Raw genomic sequence first — 13,979 nt, forward strand, 5'->3', positions numbered from 1 at the left:
TTTGTGTGATATTGGTAAGTATTGGTATGTCTAAGTCCGATTTCATTGAATAATTCGTAAAATTGGTGGAGGTTAATGATTTGTTAATGCTTCTCTAGTAATTTATGTGACCATCTCTATAAACGTTATAGAAAAAAAAATATACGTGTACTTCATGCATATAATAAACTCAATAATAGAAATATTCCATAAATTCAATCAAAGAATTACAAGTGTGGGCATAATAACCATTATTATATTATATTGTTAAACTGTTTAATTTAAAATTTTAACGGTTTAATTCAAAATTTAAATCATGAGATCAAAACAACATTATAAAAAATAAATTAAAAAATTTAATTTTTATTAGACTTGATATTAAAAAAAAACTCTAATAAATTATAGTTTGTGGAGTAATGAAAAATGAAATTAATTTTGTTTTAATATGTTAATGTTAATATGTTCAATCTAATGTAGCTCAACTAACATCATTTCTTACTCTAGTAATTAAGGATTATAACTCTTCGTTTGCTAATAATTCCAACCTAACAAACCCAAGTAGTAGACAAGAGAAGTTGGAAAAAAAAATTTGCATGATTACTCTAATTTGATTTCAGGGAAGGAAATTGTGCCTCCAATTAGTAAAGGTATTTGGTTTGGTGGCCAAGGTTCATCGGATCATATCCCCCTTCACTCAAATTTATCAACGCAAACAAAAATTACAGAAAACCGTACAGATGTTATAAAACAGTGAATCGTTTTTTTTTGTGTGCATTTGATAGTATGTTTCGTTTATTTTTTAAAATATTTTTTTATTTAAAAACATAAAAAAATTAAATACTTTTAAAAAAATTTAAAATTTTATAGAACGCGGTGCCCGACCTTCATCTAAAAGAGAATCTGATTTTCCACGGCACTCACGTCGCTTGGACATTTGGTAGCCATTCCTATGCATGCAGTGGAGACTTTAATGCAAAGCTAAAATTTCTTGTTCTTGAATCTGATACCGAGTCTGACTCTTGTTCTCTCGTCTGTTCCACTTCAAAACCTGCTGCTTTTCATTCAATGGAGGGCCCTCTCCTAGTATGTGACTACTACTAATAATAATTGGGCTCTTTGGTGACCACGAAAAGCTCTCTCTCTCTCAAGTCATGCACTTGGTTTTGAGGCTGAGGTTGAAACGTTTGCTTTTCTAGTTCCTAGTGTCAGTGATAACGAAAGACAGTGCTGTTTTTGTTCTAGAGCTTAAGGCTGGTGAGTCTTTTATTTTCATAGTTTTCTGAGGTTTCCATGTGGGAACATCACATGGGACCAGTGCCAGATTATTCTATGTTCGAAAATTCTTCATCATAGTGAGATACGAAGACCCTCTTCCAGGACTTGACTTTGCGTTAGAATTTAAGAGCTCCGAGTTAGGTTCTGGAAAATGCAATCCATCACTTTGGCCTAGAGGGTCTCCATTCTTTCTGAATTTCTTGCTGAGATATTGAGTTTTCGCTGCCTTCTTTTATTTTAAGCTTTGAATTCGTGGATGGTTTGGTTTTTATGGTGAGGAGGTTTCAAACTCAAATGTCTTCAAGTAACACATGTATGATGTCTGATGTATCCATATTTCTTTGCCTACCTAGGAAAGCTCAGGGACGTTTCTTTCCCTTTGACTATGAGATTGAAGCATGATTTTGATGGTTTGATTATGAGGTTTCCATGCTCGTTAAAGTCTGACCTAGAGGAAACTTCATGGCTTCTAAGGCTTCCAGGCTATACAGTTCGTATGAGCGAAGTGGAAAATTCAATTTTGATTTTGATATTTGATACCTGATTTGGAAGAATATAAATTAAATCCAAATTTCAAAGTTGCACTTGTTTCTTTCAGTGGTTGTTTTTTTTTCATTTCTACACTGTTCTGTTCTTAATTGTCCACTGCAGTCCAGTTGTCTGCTTTAATTTCCTAGTGAATCCTTGCTTCCACTTGGCACTACTGAATATGGTGGGTTGATTTAATGTTATAGGCTGTCATTTGTCAAGCAATTAATCAACATGAACTAAATGATAGACTCTGCAGGTTTGGGGCTCAATTTGCGAGATATACTTCCTCATGACAACACTTCTTTAATCTGCTTCCTGTGTACAGATTCTAAGTTGTAACCCACAGTTTAGCAACTTCTTCTGAAAGGCAATTTAGTGATCTGAGTTTCCCATCGATGGCTGATGAAGATGATTCATATCCTCCGATGGACGCGAAGAGAACTCCTATTTGCATTTTCTTTAAAGATGTCAGGTATATATTGTTGTTTCAGTTTAAAAAAATTGAAACCAAAACTATCCTTAATATGTACTATTTCAGTGATGCCATTATGAAACCAAAACAATCTTTAATCAAAGAGTTGGCGTGTAAATGCTTTGACAAAAAAATTTGTATTTTCCACCGTTTTGCTGGTGCAGTCGAGTTGGCTCATTTGTGCTTCCTTGCAAAATACCATCTTCATTCAGCAGGCTGCCCCTTTTCTTTTTCCTTCAAAAATCATTAAATGGATATTCTAGCAAATGCTCGATTCGGAGTCCTTGATAAAATCAATGCTTACTTTTTTCATTTTCCTTCGCATCATTGGAATTTTAAGTTGTCATATGACCCTTTACCTCCTTCTCTTAAGAGATTTTTAAATAATTTATATTATTCTTCTATATTATGGGCAGATATGTTCTTAAATTGGATGAACTTGGGTTAGAAATAGCACAAATAGCATTTCCTGCGGCTTTGGCTTTGACAGCCGACCCAATAGCCTCTCTGGTTGACACAGCATTTATCGGCCAAATAGGTATTCCTTCTGATCATGCAAGTGTCTTTTTTTTTTTTTCTAATCTGTTTTCAAATTGAAGTGATTCTTTCTGGAGTGTGCTATATAGACAATATGAATAAATTTGATAGCTTATCCGTTGCCTATTAAATATTTGCATGTCTTGGCTGCATGGCATGCCTCCATATTCTTGGACATGTAACAAGCTCAAGCCATCGCTTTTTTCCATGTGGAATGGTAAAGTAGCTTTTGATAAAAATGTGATTCATACTTGAAAATGCAAAGTGTTATATTGGCTGATTTTATTGTAACACCCTACTTCACTAGCAAGATATTATCCGCTTTGACCCATAGGGCCTCATGGATTTGTTCTTGTCAGCTACGTATGACTCAAAAATAAATTTTACTAGTTAAGGTGAGCATGCTCATATAAGACCCTCGCTTAGGTTCTCACCCACCGATATGGGATATTACAATTATTATCATATACCAAATCAGTGAGTGAGGGATTGATAGCTAGCCTTATTAAGAGTGCTAGTTGTTAACTTGTCATACATGTTTTGAGGCGTCAGGCTTAGATATGGGCTCGCGTCATTAGGAACAAAACTGTGAGGGCCGTAAGGCCCAAAGCGAACAATATATAGCAAGTTAGGTTGGGCTATTACATTTGGTATCAGAGCCAACCTCATTAGCTGTCTAGTTGTGTTGACGGGGTCGTCGGGCTCCTTAAAAGGGGTGGATTGTCATATCTCACATTGACGAGTGAGGGATTGGTAGCTAGCCTTATTAAAAGTGTTGGTTGCTAATTTGTCATACACGTTTTGGGGCGTTAGGCTCAAATGTGGGCTTACGTCATCAGAAACAAAACCGTGAGGACCGTAAGGCCCTAAGCAGACAATATATGGCAAATACAATATATGGCAAGTGGGGCCAGACCGTTACATTTATGAATGTAAACACTCAAATATGGGCTCACGTCATCAGGAACAAAACCGTGAGGACCGTAAGGCCCCAAGCAGACAATATATGGCAAGTGGAGCCAGACCGTTACATTTATGAATGTAAACAAGTTTGCATGTTTTTGGTTGTAAAATCAGATTATGTTCTCTCTACCTATTCTTTCATCTTGAGAAAGTTTATATTTTGACTTTGTTTTTTATCTTTTGGATGATAGCACTTCCCCCTTGTTTCTCATAATCATTCAGGTCCAGTAGAACTTGCTGCTGTTGGAGTTTCTATTGCTCTATTTAATCAAGTATCAAGAATTGCAATATTCCCTCTTGTCAGTGTCACAACTTCTTTTGTTGCGGAAGAAGATGCTATAGGAAGAGTCAGCCCTGAAGAAGAAGATAGTGAATCCTTGGAAACAGGTTCTACTATGAACAGTGAGAACAAAGAGTTGATACCGCAAAATTGTACTGTATCCCATGTCCTGCTCTTTTCAGTTTGTGCTTATTAAAGACCAAACATTTGAGTTTATACAAGTTCTCAATATTTTTTTGTTTCAACATATTCTATCAGATTCTGCAGAAGGTCCATACAAGGCAAAATCACCTGTTAGCAGCTTTGGAATTGATAAGATTGAGAATGAGAGAAGGTGCATCCCATCAGCCTCATCTGCATTGGTTATTGGGGCAATTCTAGGCCTTATCCAAGCTATATTCCTCGTATCTGGAGCAAAACAACTATTAAACTTCATGGGAGTTGGTTCTGTAAGCACTTCTGCTGTGCAAGCATGAGATCTCAGCACTCTCCACTAACATATTTCTTGTCAAATCGGTCTTCTTCTTCTAAATGTCAGTATCTATTACTTTGAGCAGATCAATAACAGAATTATTTTTTTGCCTTTACAGGATTCCCCTATGCTGGGCCCTGCACAACAGTACCTGACTTTAAGATCGCTTGGTGCTCCTGCAGTTCTCCTTTCCTTGGCCATGCAAGGGGTTTTCCGTGGATTCAAGGACACAAAAACTCCTTTATATGCCACTGGTACACCTAATGGAATTTAATTAGTTTCAGTTATCATGTGATTTTTATTTTTTTGACATGAGATAAGTCAGATTTTGTTTTTTAATTTGTTTATATAACCTCATTCTAATACCTATTTTTATCTAATCCAATTTTATAGTGGCTGGAGATGTAACAAACATCATGTTAGACCCTATATTTATGTTTGTTTTTGGCCTGGGTGTCAGGGGTGCAGCCATCGCCCACGTATTATCCCAGTAAGTTAAATTTACTCTCCAAGCAAAATACAGAAATCTTAGAGTAACTTTATCTTGTAGCTTCCAACTTATCTTTATATATGTATGGTGATTACAGATACCTGATTTCAGTTATACTCTTGTGGAGATTGATGAAACAAGTTGATCTCTTACCTCCTAGTATCAAACACCTGCGGCTGGGTCAATTTCTTAGAAATGGTGAGTAGCATGTGACTGTTATACTTATAGATTAAACAGATAGAAAGTAATTCATTCAACTCATTTCTAACATGTATACCTTTGACATAATCTGTGGCCCAGAGTTTCTTTACTATGTGCATCAAAATACAAATATCACGAATTTGGTTTGTGTTTTAATCAAAATGTTTTTGACATCTTTTGTATTTTGTACTCGACCTCCAGGACTTTTATTATTGATGAGGGTAGTAGCTGTGACATTCTGTGTTACTCTTTCTGCATCATTAGCTGCGCGACAAGGATCAACATCAATGGCAGCATTTCAGGTCTGCTTGCAGGTTTGGTTGGCCACATCTCTTCTTGCTGATGGATTGGCTGTTGCTGGGCAGGTTAGAAAATGGTTTTGCTTCTTCATTGACTTCAACTACTAGTGTGATAATATTCACTCTTGTCTTCTCAGAGATGTTCTGTGGAACAGAACTCACTTGGTTTTTCTCTAAGAAAGAGAAAAACACAGCAGCTAACACTTTCACTTTATTATTTTCATATGCTTTTTTATTTATAATTTTGAATGTTTAATGGCTATATATAGCCTTACAAGTCCTACTTAGACTAAAACTTTTATCCTTATCTAACTAAGATGAAAACTAATCAACTAGCTAACTCCTAACAATGATAAAATTCTAATAGATAATAATTTTAATATTGTAGAGTTTTAACAAAATTAGAACTCTTGCAAACTCTAAATCCTTTTAACCTAAATCCTAGTTGATATTGAACTCCAACATGTTCTACTATTTTCTTGGACACTAATTGCTTGCTAACATGCCAATGCCATAAGAACCTGCAAAAGGGACATTTAGTAAAATCACTGTAGTTTAGTTTGCTTTATAAAAAATTCGAGATTTTTAGAGTGAATGAAGAGCAGAGACAATGTGCACAGATTTTGTATCTGCAGTGTTCCAAAATCTCCCAAATGCATTCAATTTGCTTTCTCACAGCATTTGCATACTGCCTAGTCCCTAACTTTCATTCAGTATTTCAAACGAGATCGAAATCAACTACATGATCCTTCCCCAAAAAGTTGCATTTTATGTTGACCCCAAAATGTTTCTTTTTGGGTTTATTTACAATTGTTAGGCTATTTGTGTCTTTAGCTGCGAAATAGCATTAGAAATTATTGCTGCCATAGTTTATGGTACATTCTTTATTTTATTTTTTCCATCTTTTAATCCCAGGCAATACTTGCAAGTGCATTTGCCAGAAAGGACTATGAAAAGGCAACAGCTACTGCAACTCGAGTATTGCAGGTGCGGCATAAATGAAATGACTTCTTAAGTATTTATGATAGTCAACTTTTCTCTAAATCTGTGATGGATTTTGCCTGCAGTTGGGATTACTTTTGGGTTTGATGCTTGCTGCTGTCCTTGGACTTGGATTGAGATTTGGAGCAAGATTATTCACAAGTGATGCTGATGTCCTCCACATGATTAGTATAGGCATTCCGGTATCTCCATTTTCTGCAACAAAAAAGAGAAAATTACTACTTCCACTCTGCTCAACCCCAGATAATCCTGGAGTTAGTTAATAAATTTTCCTCCATATCAGTTTGTTGCAGGTACTCAACCCATCAATGCCTTGGCATTTGTTTTTGATGGTGTCAACTTTGGAGCATCTGATTTCGCATACTCTGCCTACTCTATGGAAAGTCTCTGTTCTCTTATGTACAATTAAGGTTTACTTGGGGTTCTTTTAATCAACTATGAAATCACTTGCTCTCTTCATGAGATTTTTTTGGAAGGAAGAACTGGGTCATTGGGTCGTGCTTTCTCTTGTTCCCTATGCTGGACTAATCGGGTGGAAACAATCCATCTGACTTCTATACGTTAGGAGAATATTATTATTCTAAAATGTAATTAAAAGTGGAAAAACAAAAATGAAGGGGGAGCACGCACAGAAATCTAACAAAAGCATAAAACTTCTGGTTGCCACTGTTAGCATTACTTTCTTGGCTGAGAAATTAGCATTGACATGTTCTTATCCAGGTAATGGTGGCCATTGTTAGCATCCTATGTTTGTTTCTCCTCTCCTCTAGTCACAAGTTCATTGGAATCTGGGTTGCTCTGACAATATACATGAGTCTTCGTGCATTAGCTGGCTTTTGGAGGTAATTACTATTAATTTATTACCAACATTTTCCTGCCGTTTTTCCTGTGCGATTCTATTTGTGTAAGTTGAAAGGCCGAAGTTAAAATCATTATCAACTCTTGAAAACAGAGTTTTAAGAAACAGAGTTAACAACTCCTGATAACATTCTAATCTTTGAGCTTCTGAATTTGCAGGATAGGAACAGGAACAGGACCCTGGAACTTCCTCAGGAATTTGTAGCAGCTTGTCTATTCTTTGAACTAGTAGCGTTGCAGCCATGTTAAGAACCTGTCAAACTGTGATTCTGTCAGGTTATTTTCTTTGTGATTTGTTTTTTAAGAAGCAGAGTTAACAACTCTTGATAACATTCTAACCTTTGAGCTTGTGAATTTGCAGGATAGGAACAGGACCCTGGAACTTCCTCGTGAATTTGTAGCAGCTTGTCTATTCTTTGAACTAATAGCGTTGCAAGCATATTAAGAACCTGCAACTTAATCAGTCACCACAGTCACATGCAAAACATTTTGATTCTACAAAAAATTTCCCTGCCTTCTTTGGTTGGTTGTTTCAGGTTAAATGGCATGACGTGTAAGACCTTGTTATATTCCTTTCATCCTCTGTAAAGTAGATAGGATGAATTTTAATTTTTACTCAAGCGATGAAATAATATCAATTTTAAAAATATTCTGTACGCAAAGAAGATATGTAACCAAACAACCATCTGAGGATATCAGAAGACAAAGTACTTTGAAGATGGTAAACTGTCAGATTCGAAGTAGAAAAAAGTTCCATATTGAAGTTTCCCAGCTATATCTATATATATATATATATATATAGACGAATGTTGGCTAAAAAAGAGGAAGAAAAGATCAAGGAATAGCCATTACGCAATAGCATTTTCAAGTTTCTAAATTTCAAGCTGTTTAGGAGGTAAGGCAAGCAGCCAAATTGAGAGTGATAGTAGGAGCTAGCATGTTGCATGAATTTCTTTCTTGTTAAACCACTGTGGCTTTTATGTTTGAACGACTGGTCATGAATGTGTTGATAACTTGAAAGGCAACAGAACAATTGACGGTCAGTAACGACCCATTTAAAGCACGGTATCCGTTATCTTCCTCTTTTACCCGCCAGAAGTAAACCACCTCAGCCTGTTATGATAATGGACGCTCTCTCTTTAAAAACTCAAAGTGAAGACCTCTCTCTTGTACCCGAACAAACCAACATCAACCTCTCTTGTACCCGAAACTGGAATGCAATCATGAAAAGCCATGCCTCTCTCTTGTACCCGAACAAACCAACATCAAAACAGACCGTAAAAGGAACTGGAATGCAATCATGAAAAGCCATGCCAAGCTCAAAAATGACTATGCCATTCTTTCTAAGTATACCCAAATGGAATCTCTTGGCGTTTTCACAAGATAAAACCACCCTGCCTCTCATTTTCAAGGCTTGCACGCACGAGGCTGAATGCTGTTGAGAGAGGCAAAAAGATACGTTCTGGTATTGAGGGTGCTAAATTGAGAGAAGATGTTCGAGTTGGGACAGCTCTTGTTGATTTTTGTTGTAAATCTGGGTTACTTGAAGAAGCTAACTGATTGTTTGATAAAATGACTCACTGAGTTTTGGTTTTGTGGAGTGCAATGATTTCTGGGTTTGAACTAAATTCACGTACTTTGGTTGCACTGCTTCTGGCGTGTGAAGGGGTGTTGGAATTGAGGTTAGTAAAGGAGGTACGTGGGTATTGTTTGAGGAATGGATATTTTGATATGCATCCTCGCTTGGGTACTGCTTTGGTTGGATTCTATTTGAATCTTGAAGTGAGAGTTTCGAGTCTTGTGTTTGATTTGATGGTTATGATAAGCGAAATGAGTTGGAATGCAATGATCACCGGATATTTTGCTTCAGGGGATTTGGTGAAAGCTTTGGAGCTTATTGTTCGGATGCTCGAGGACGGGGCTAAGATTGATTTGGTTACAGTAATGGTTGTGATTCAGCATATGCAGAATTTGGATATCTCGGATGCAAATACATCAAATGGCTATCGAGTTTAGCTATGATAATGATTTGTTCATAGTAAATGCATTGCTTTAACATGTATGATGAGGTTGGGAGTTCAGTATTAGCACGCAAGTTATTTGATATCACCACAGTTCGCGATGCCGTCTTGTGGAATTCTATGATTTGTGCATATATTGAACCTGGATTCTATGAAGCTATTGATGTTTTTAAAAGAATGCAAGAAGAAATAAGCCTGGATGAAAGAACCATCGTTGCTTTGCTGTCTTTGTGTCGAGAGTTAGATGATGGCCTGAAAAGGGGTGAAAGCTTGCATGCTCACTCGTTCAAGAGTGAAATGAGAATGGATGTTTCCGTTGAAAATGCCATTTTGAGCATGTACACAGATCTGAATAGTGTTGAAGCTGCACAGAAGGTTTTCGGTGAGATGAGTACTGATGTAGATGTCATCTCATATAACACTTTGATCTTGGCACTGGCCCGTGACAACTCGAGGGGAGAGGCTAATTATTTCAAATCATGCGAGCAGCTCAAGTCAAACCGAACTCCCATGCAAAGATATCTCTTCTAGCTATTGGTGGAGATGAAACGTCTATAAATATGACGATCCATTCATGGTTTTGCGATAAAGCATGGATTTGAGATAAATCTATCCTTGGACACCCACTCGCTGATATGAACAGGAATTTTGGTGGTGAGTTGAAAGCTAGAAGTTTTTTTGAGGCCTGTCTCCCTAGAGATTTGATCTCGTGGAATGCTATGGTTGCCAGTTACGTAAAATCAACCGAACCATTGAAGCTTTGTCCTTTTTTCAACCGTTTGGGTTCGGAGGTAGAACCTATCTTGATCATAATCATAAATGTTATCTCAACATGTACCGACCTCACCAATCTGCCTTAAGGCCAATGATTGCATGGCTATACAATACGGTGGTTTTGTCCTTCTGGTTCGAACTTGTCTCTTGCAAATGCAATAATAACAATGCACACAAGATGTGGTAGCATGCTAACTGCTTAAAGATCTTGAAAAGCTTACCAAAGAGAAAACATCATCTCTTGGAATGCCATAATAACTAGCTATGGAACACATGGTCGTGGTTAAGATGCCATAAACCTGGGGCATTTGGAAAGAGATCAAGAATCAATCCAGGAAGTCACAAGTATTAAGTCACAACTTAAGTGCGTATACTCTTGCAGGGACATCAGAGGTACACGAACAGTTTCTGTTGTACATATATCTTAACATTCTTTATGATTTATTCATTTCGTGCATTATTTTTTAGCAATCTTCTGTGACCTTTTTACTTTGAGTGCTTTACTGATTGATGCCAAATTAATCACATGTCATGGATATGGAAAATTGCTTTCTGGTAGTTTACCCATTATTGGAATCTATCCACTAGTTCATCTCCCAGGTTAAAAATCGGGATTAAAGGATCAAGTTTTAATGCGTGAAGCTTGTGCTTATCCCTTAATGATCTGCGAAACACAAACACATCATTGCCCTCCGAGCCATGTCTATAGAATATCAGGGGTTGATGATTTGCCTAACCCTTACACAAATAACAAGCATCTTGCAAGAAAGATGTATGATTTTCTTTCATTTAGTTTTAGCTTTAAATTGCACCCAGCAAATACAGAGGGGAGCGTAAACATAAACAGTGATATGCTTCACTGCTCTTTCGATCATCTAATCAACGTTTTCTTCTTCATATTTGCTTGGAATTCTCCACACGTTTTCCTTCTCATTGGACAATTGCAAGCTTGCTTGTTTCTGATCTCGTACGTTAACTTCTATACATAGAAAGAACATGCAAGCTTCTCATTTCTTCTCAAAGTCCCTCTTCTTCAAGTACAATGATAACATTATCATGAAGATGAAGCATACACTCATGTGTCATGATCTAATCAGTGCATTAAATTTGTCATCCAGTCAGATTTTTGAAATGATTATTAGTTTCTGTAGAAGTTTGATTTGGATTTTCTGCTGTTAAGAAAACTTTTTCTTGTGATTGACATCATGATAACTATATTCGTATAATTTGATTGAAATGGCATCGGTCGGTTTGGCATTAAGCTTTCATAGAACGTAAAGCTTTGATTAGGCAATTTTTTTTATGAAAACCTCGTCCAACATGTAATAATTTGTGGCTGTTGTATTTTGACAAGTAACTAACGTACCATAGTATAGTTTCATATTCTATAATGTTTTTAGTGATAAAACTATAACAGCTTATGTAATGGTGAACCTCTTTTAGTCATTAGTTCTTTCCAAATGCAAACTCGAAGGGATTGGGACGATGGTGAAGGAGTTACGTTTCCTTCCTTGTATGTGTGTCGATTTGATGAGGTGTTTTTTAATTAAAAATATATTAAAAAATTATTTTTTTTTAAAATATGTTTACACTTCACTTTCCTTGTGTTTGAGTTTTTAAAACTTGAGAGAGGAGAGAGAAAGAGAGAGAGAGTTATTGAAAAGAGAGGAGATAGAAAAAAAAATTGATTACCCACATTCTATCTATAAAATAAAAGTCAATCTTGATATTGATATTAATGTATTCCTTTTATATAAAAAAAATCTTATAAAGATGATTTGTGTCTTTAATGATGCTGAAAATAAGTATATAAGTATATTAAAATCCAAGAAATTTGTTTTGATTTAATTTTCAGCTTTTAGACTAATTTGAGCATACTATAAAGTTGAAAATGAGATTATTGAAATTTTTATGATGTTTTTTTAAATATTTTTTAAACTAATTTGAGAGTTACGAGGTTGAATGTAAGAATTTAGATTCACTTGAGCTTTTTGGATAGGCTAGGTGTGTTGGCCTGGAGTTTGGGGTGCTTAGTTTTTTCTTACAAAGTTTAGGCGTACCTAAACTTGAATTTTTTGGTCATTCTTTTATTTAGTTGTTTTATTTATTTATATTTTAAAATAAAATCTTTGAATAAAATTATTAACATGGTATCTAAAAAAGCATCCAATTATACCATATTTTTCAAGTAAAATTAAATATGTTTATGTAATATTAACAGTTACTTTATGAATTATTACATAATAATAATATGAAAAAAAAACTATCAAGAATATTAAATAAGAATAAAATATTTATTTTTTTAATTTTTATATAAAGTTATCAAATTAATTATTATTTTATTTTTTTTCATTGAAAATCATTAAAACATGGTTTTTTTAATTGAAACTTGCTTTTCAAATCATTTTAAGTTTTTATTTTAAAAACAATGTTTTTTTTTATGTTCTTATCAAAACAAAAAATAAATATATGAATAAAGAAAGGGAGTTGTGATTAAATTTTTCTCTTTCCTTAATCTAAATATTTGAATTCTTATTACTATTTATTTTAATTGTATTAAGTTTTTATTCAGGAAACCATGTTGCTGATATATATATATATAAAAGACATGCTTGTGTGCAAATAAAAGTAAATACAATAACAAAAAAGGGAAGTTTTAGAGAGAGAAAAATACAATTTTTCTTTAAAAATCAAGTTGTTAAATTTTTTATGAATATTTATTTTAATTACTGTAAAATTAAATAAAAATAGATTTTTAAAAGTGCCCCTCCACATCGCGTGAGGGGCCCTCTTTTAATACACATCAAGATCATGGATGAATTGCATCTTTGAAGATGCCTTACTTTTCCTTGGAGCAATTAAACGATGATTGGTCTTTATAATTACCATATCTTTTGGGCATTTCATATTAAAGGCGTTTCAGTCATCCTTTCTTGTCATCCGAATGGAAACCAATCGTGGATTATTTTTAAAATTGGCACAGTAAATTTAAAATTTTAGTAGAATAACATAATTTAAAAAGAATTAGATAAAATAACATATTTTCATATATTCATGGTATACTTACTATATATTATTATTTTTAAGTATAGAAAGGTAGTTATCGCATTTTGAAATAGTGATTTTTAAACATGTTGTTTTTTTGTAAGTGCTATAACTTAATATGTAGTTTTATTGTCAATTTTATGGCTAGATCTATTAGCAGGTTGAGCTAGTTGTATGAATTAATTGGCCAAGTCATACAAAAACTATAATTTTATGAATCACAACATATATCCTTTTATTTCCAACATGTAGAAAAATAAAATTCAATTAAAATCTTAAAAACTCATTGTTTGTTTTATATTTTTCAATGTTAATAATATAGACAATTGAATCTCATTTAAATTTTTATAGAAATTTTTGACAACTATTTTTTTTACGTAAATGATAAAATTGATATTTCAATCATAGATCTTTAGGTTTCTAAAATCTTAATTTAATATCTTATTTTTTATAGTTTTATGATTTTTTTTACAAATTCTTTGTGATTTTTTTGATTTTTTTAACAAATTCATCAATTAATTACCCCTGAATTTAATTGATGTACGGTTCATAAAAATAACATCTAAAAATATGCTGCCTGTTTCCCCTTTCTTTGCTCATTGATGTAAATGACAAGTAGACAACTTTCAGCCCTTAGATATTAAATCCGTAAATTCAATTTTATTTGGCCCAATCACCATACCCCAAAGTGTAGAATTTAAGTCTAATCCTGCAGAAAAGCCATTTGTTAAGAATCGGCGGATTTCATAGATTCTCCAATTACTAGATGTCACATAATAA

General features: G+C 34.4%; 1 protein-coding gene across 9 annotated transcripts; it reads left to right on the forward strand.

Moving 5' to 3' along the window:
• Positions 1 to 957: 957 nt before the first annotated feature.
• LOC105126378 (MATE efflux family protein) lies at positions 958 to 8,006 on the forward strand. Of its 9 annotated transcripts, none has more exons than XR_842412.1 (15): positions 958 to 1,527; positions 1,608 to 2,257; positions 2,674 to 2,795; positions 3,980 to 4,189; positions 4,296 to 4,486; positions 4,628 to 4,763; positions 4,903 to 4,999; positions 5,097 to 5,197; positions 5,402 to 5,565; positions 6,415 to 6,486; positions 6,567 to 6,683; positions 6,785 to 6,880; positions 7,222 to 7,343; positions 7,519 to 7,635; positions 7,721 to 8,006. XR_842412.1 is itself a non-coding variant. In XM_011027229.1 (14 exons), the coding sequence occupies exons 1-14, from the start codon at positions 2,181 to 2,183 to the stop codon at positions 7,758 to 7,760; spliced, it is 1,551 nt and encodes a 516-aa protein (XP_011025531.1). In that variant the 5' UTR covers positions 1,240 to 2,180; the 3' UTR covers positions 7,761 to 8,006. The 9 variants fall into 9 exon arrangements, 1 of the variants encoding a protein (XP_011025531.1); XR_842417.1 differs by having other exon boundaries at positions 958 to 1,233; positions 2,111 to 2,257; XR_842411.1 differs by having other exon boundaries at positions 1,240 to 1,966; positions 2,042 to 2,257.
• Positions 8,007 to 13,979: the final 5,973 nt, after the last annotated feature.

The sequence above is a fragment of the Populus euphratica genome, unplaced genomic scaffold (assembly GCF_000495115.2).
Source record: "Populus euphratica unplaced genomic scaffold, PopEup_1.0 scaffold78.1, whole genome shotgun sequence".
Taxonomy (NCBI): domain Eukaryota; kingdom Viridiplantae; phylum Streptophyta; class Magnoliopsida; order Malpighiales; family Salicaceae; genus Populus; species Populus euphratica.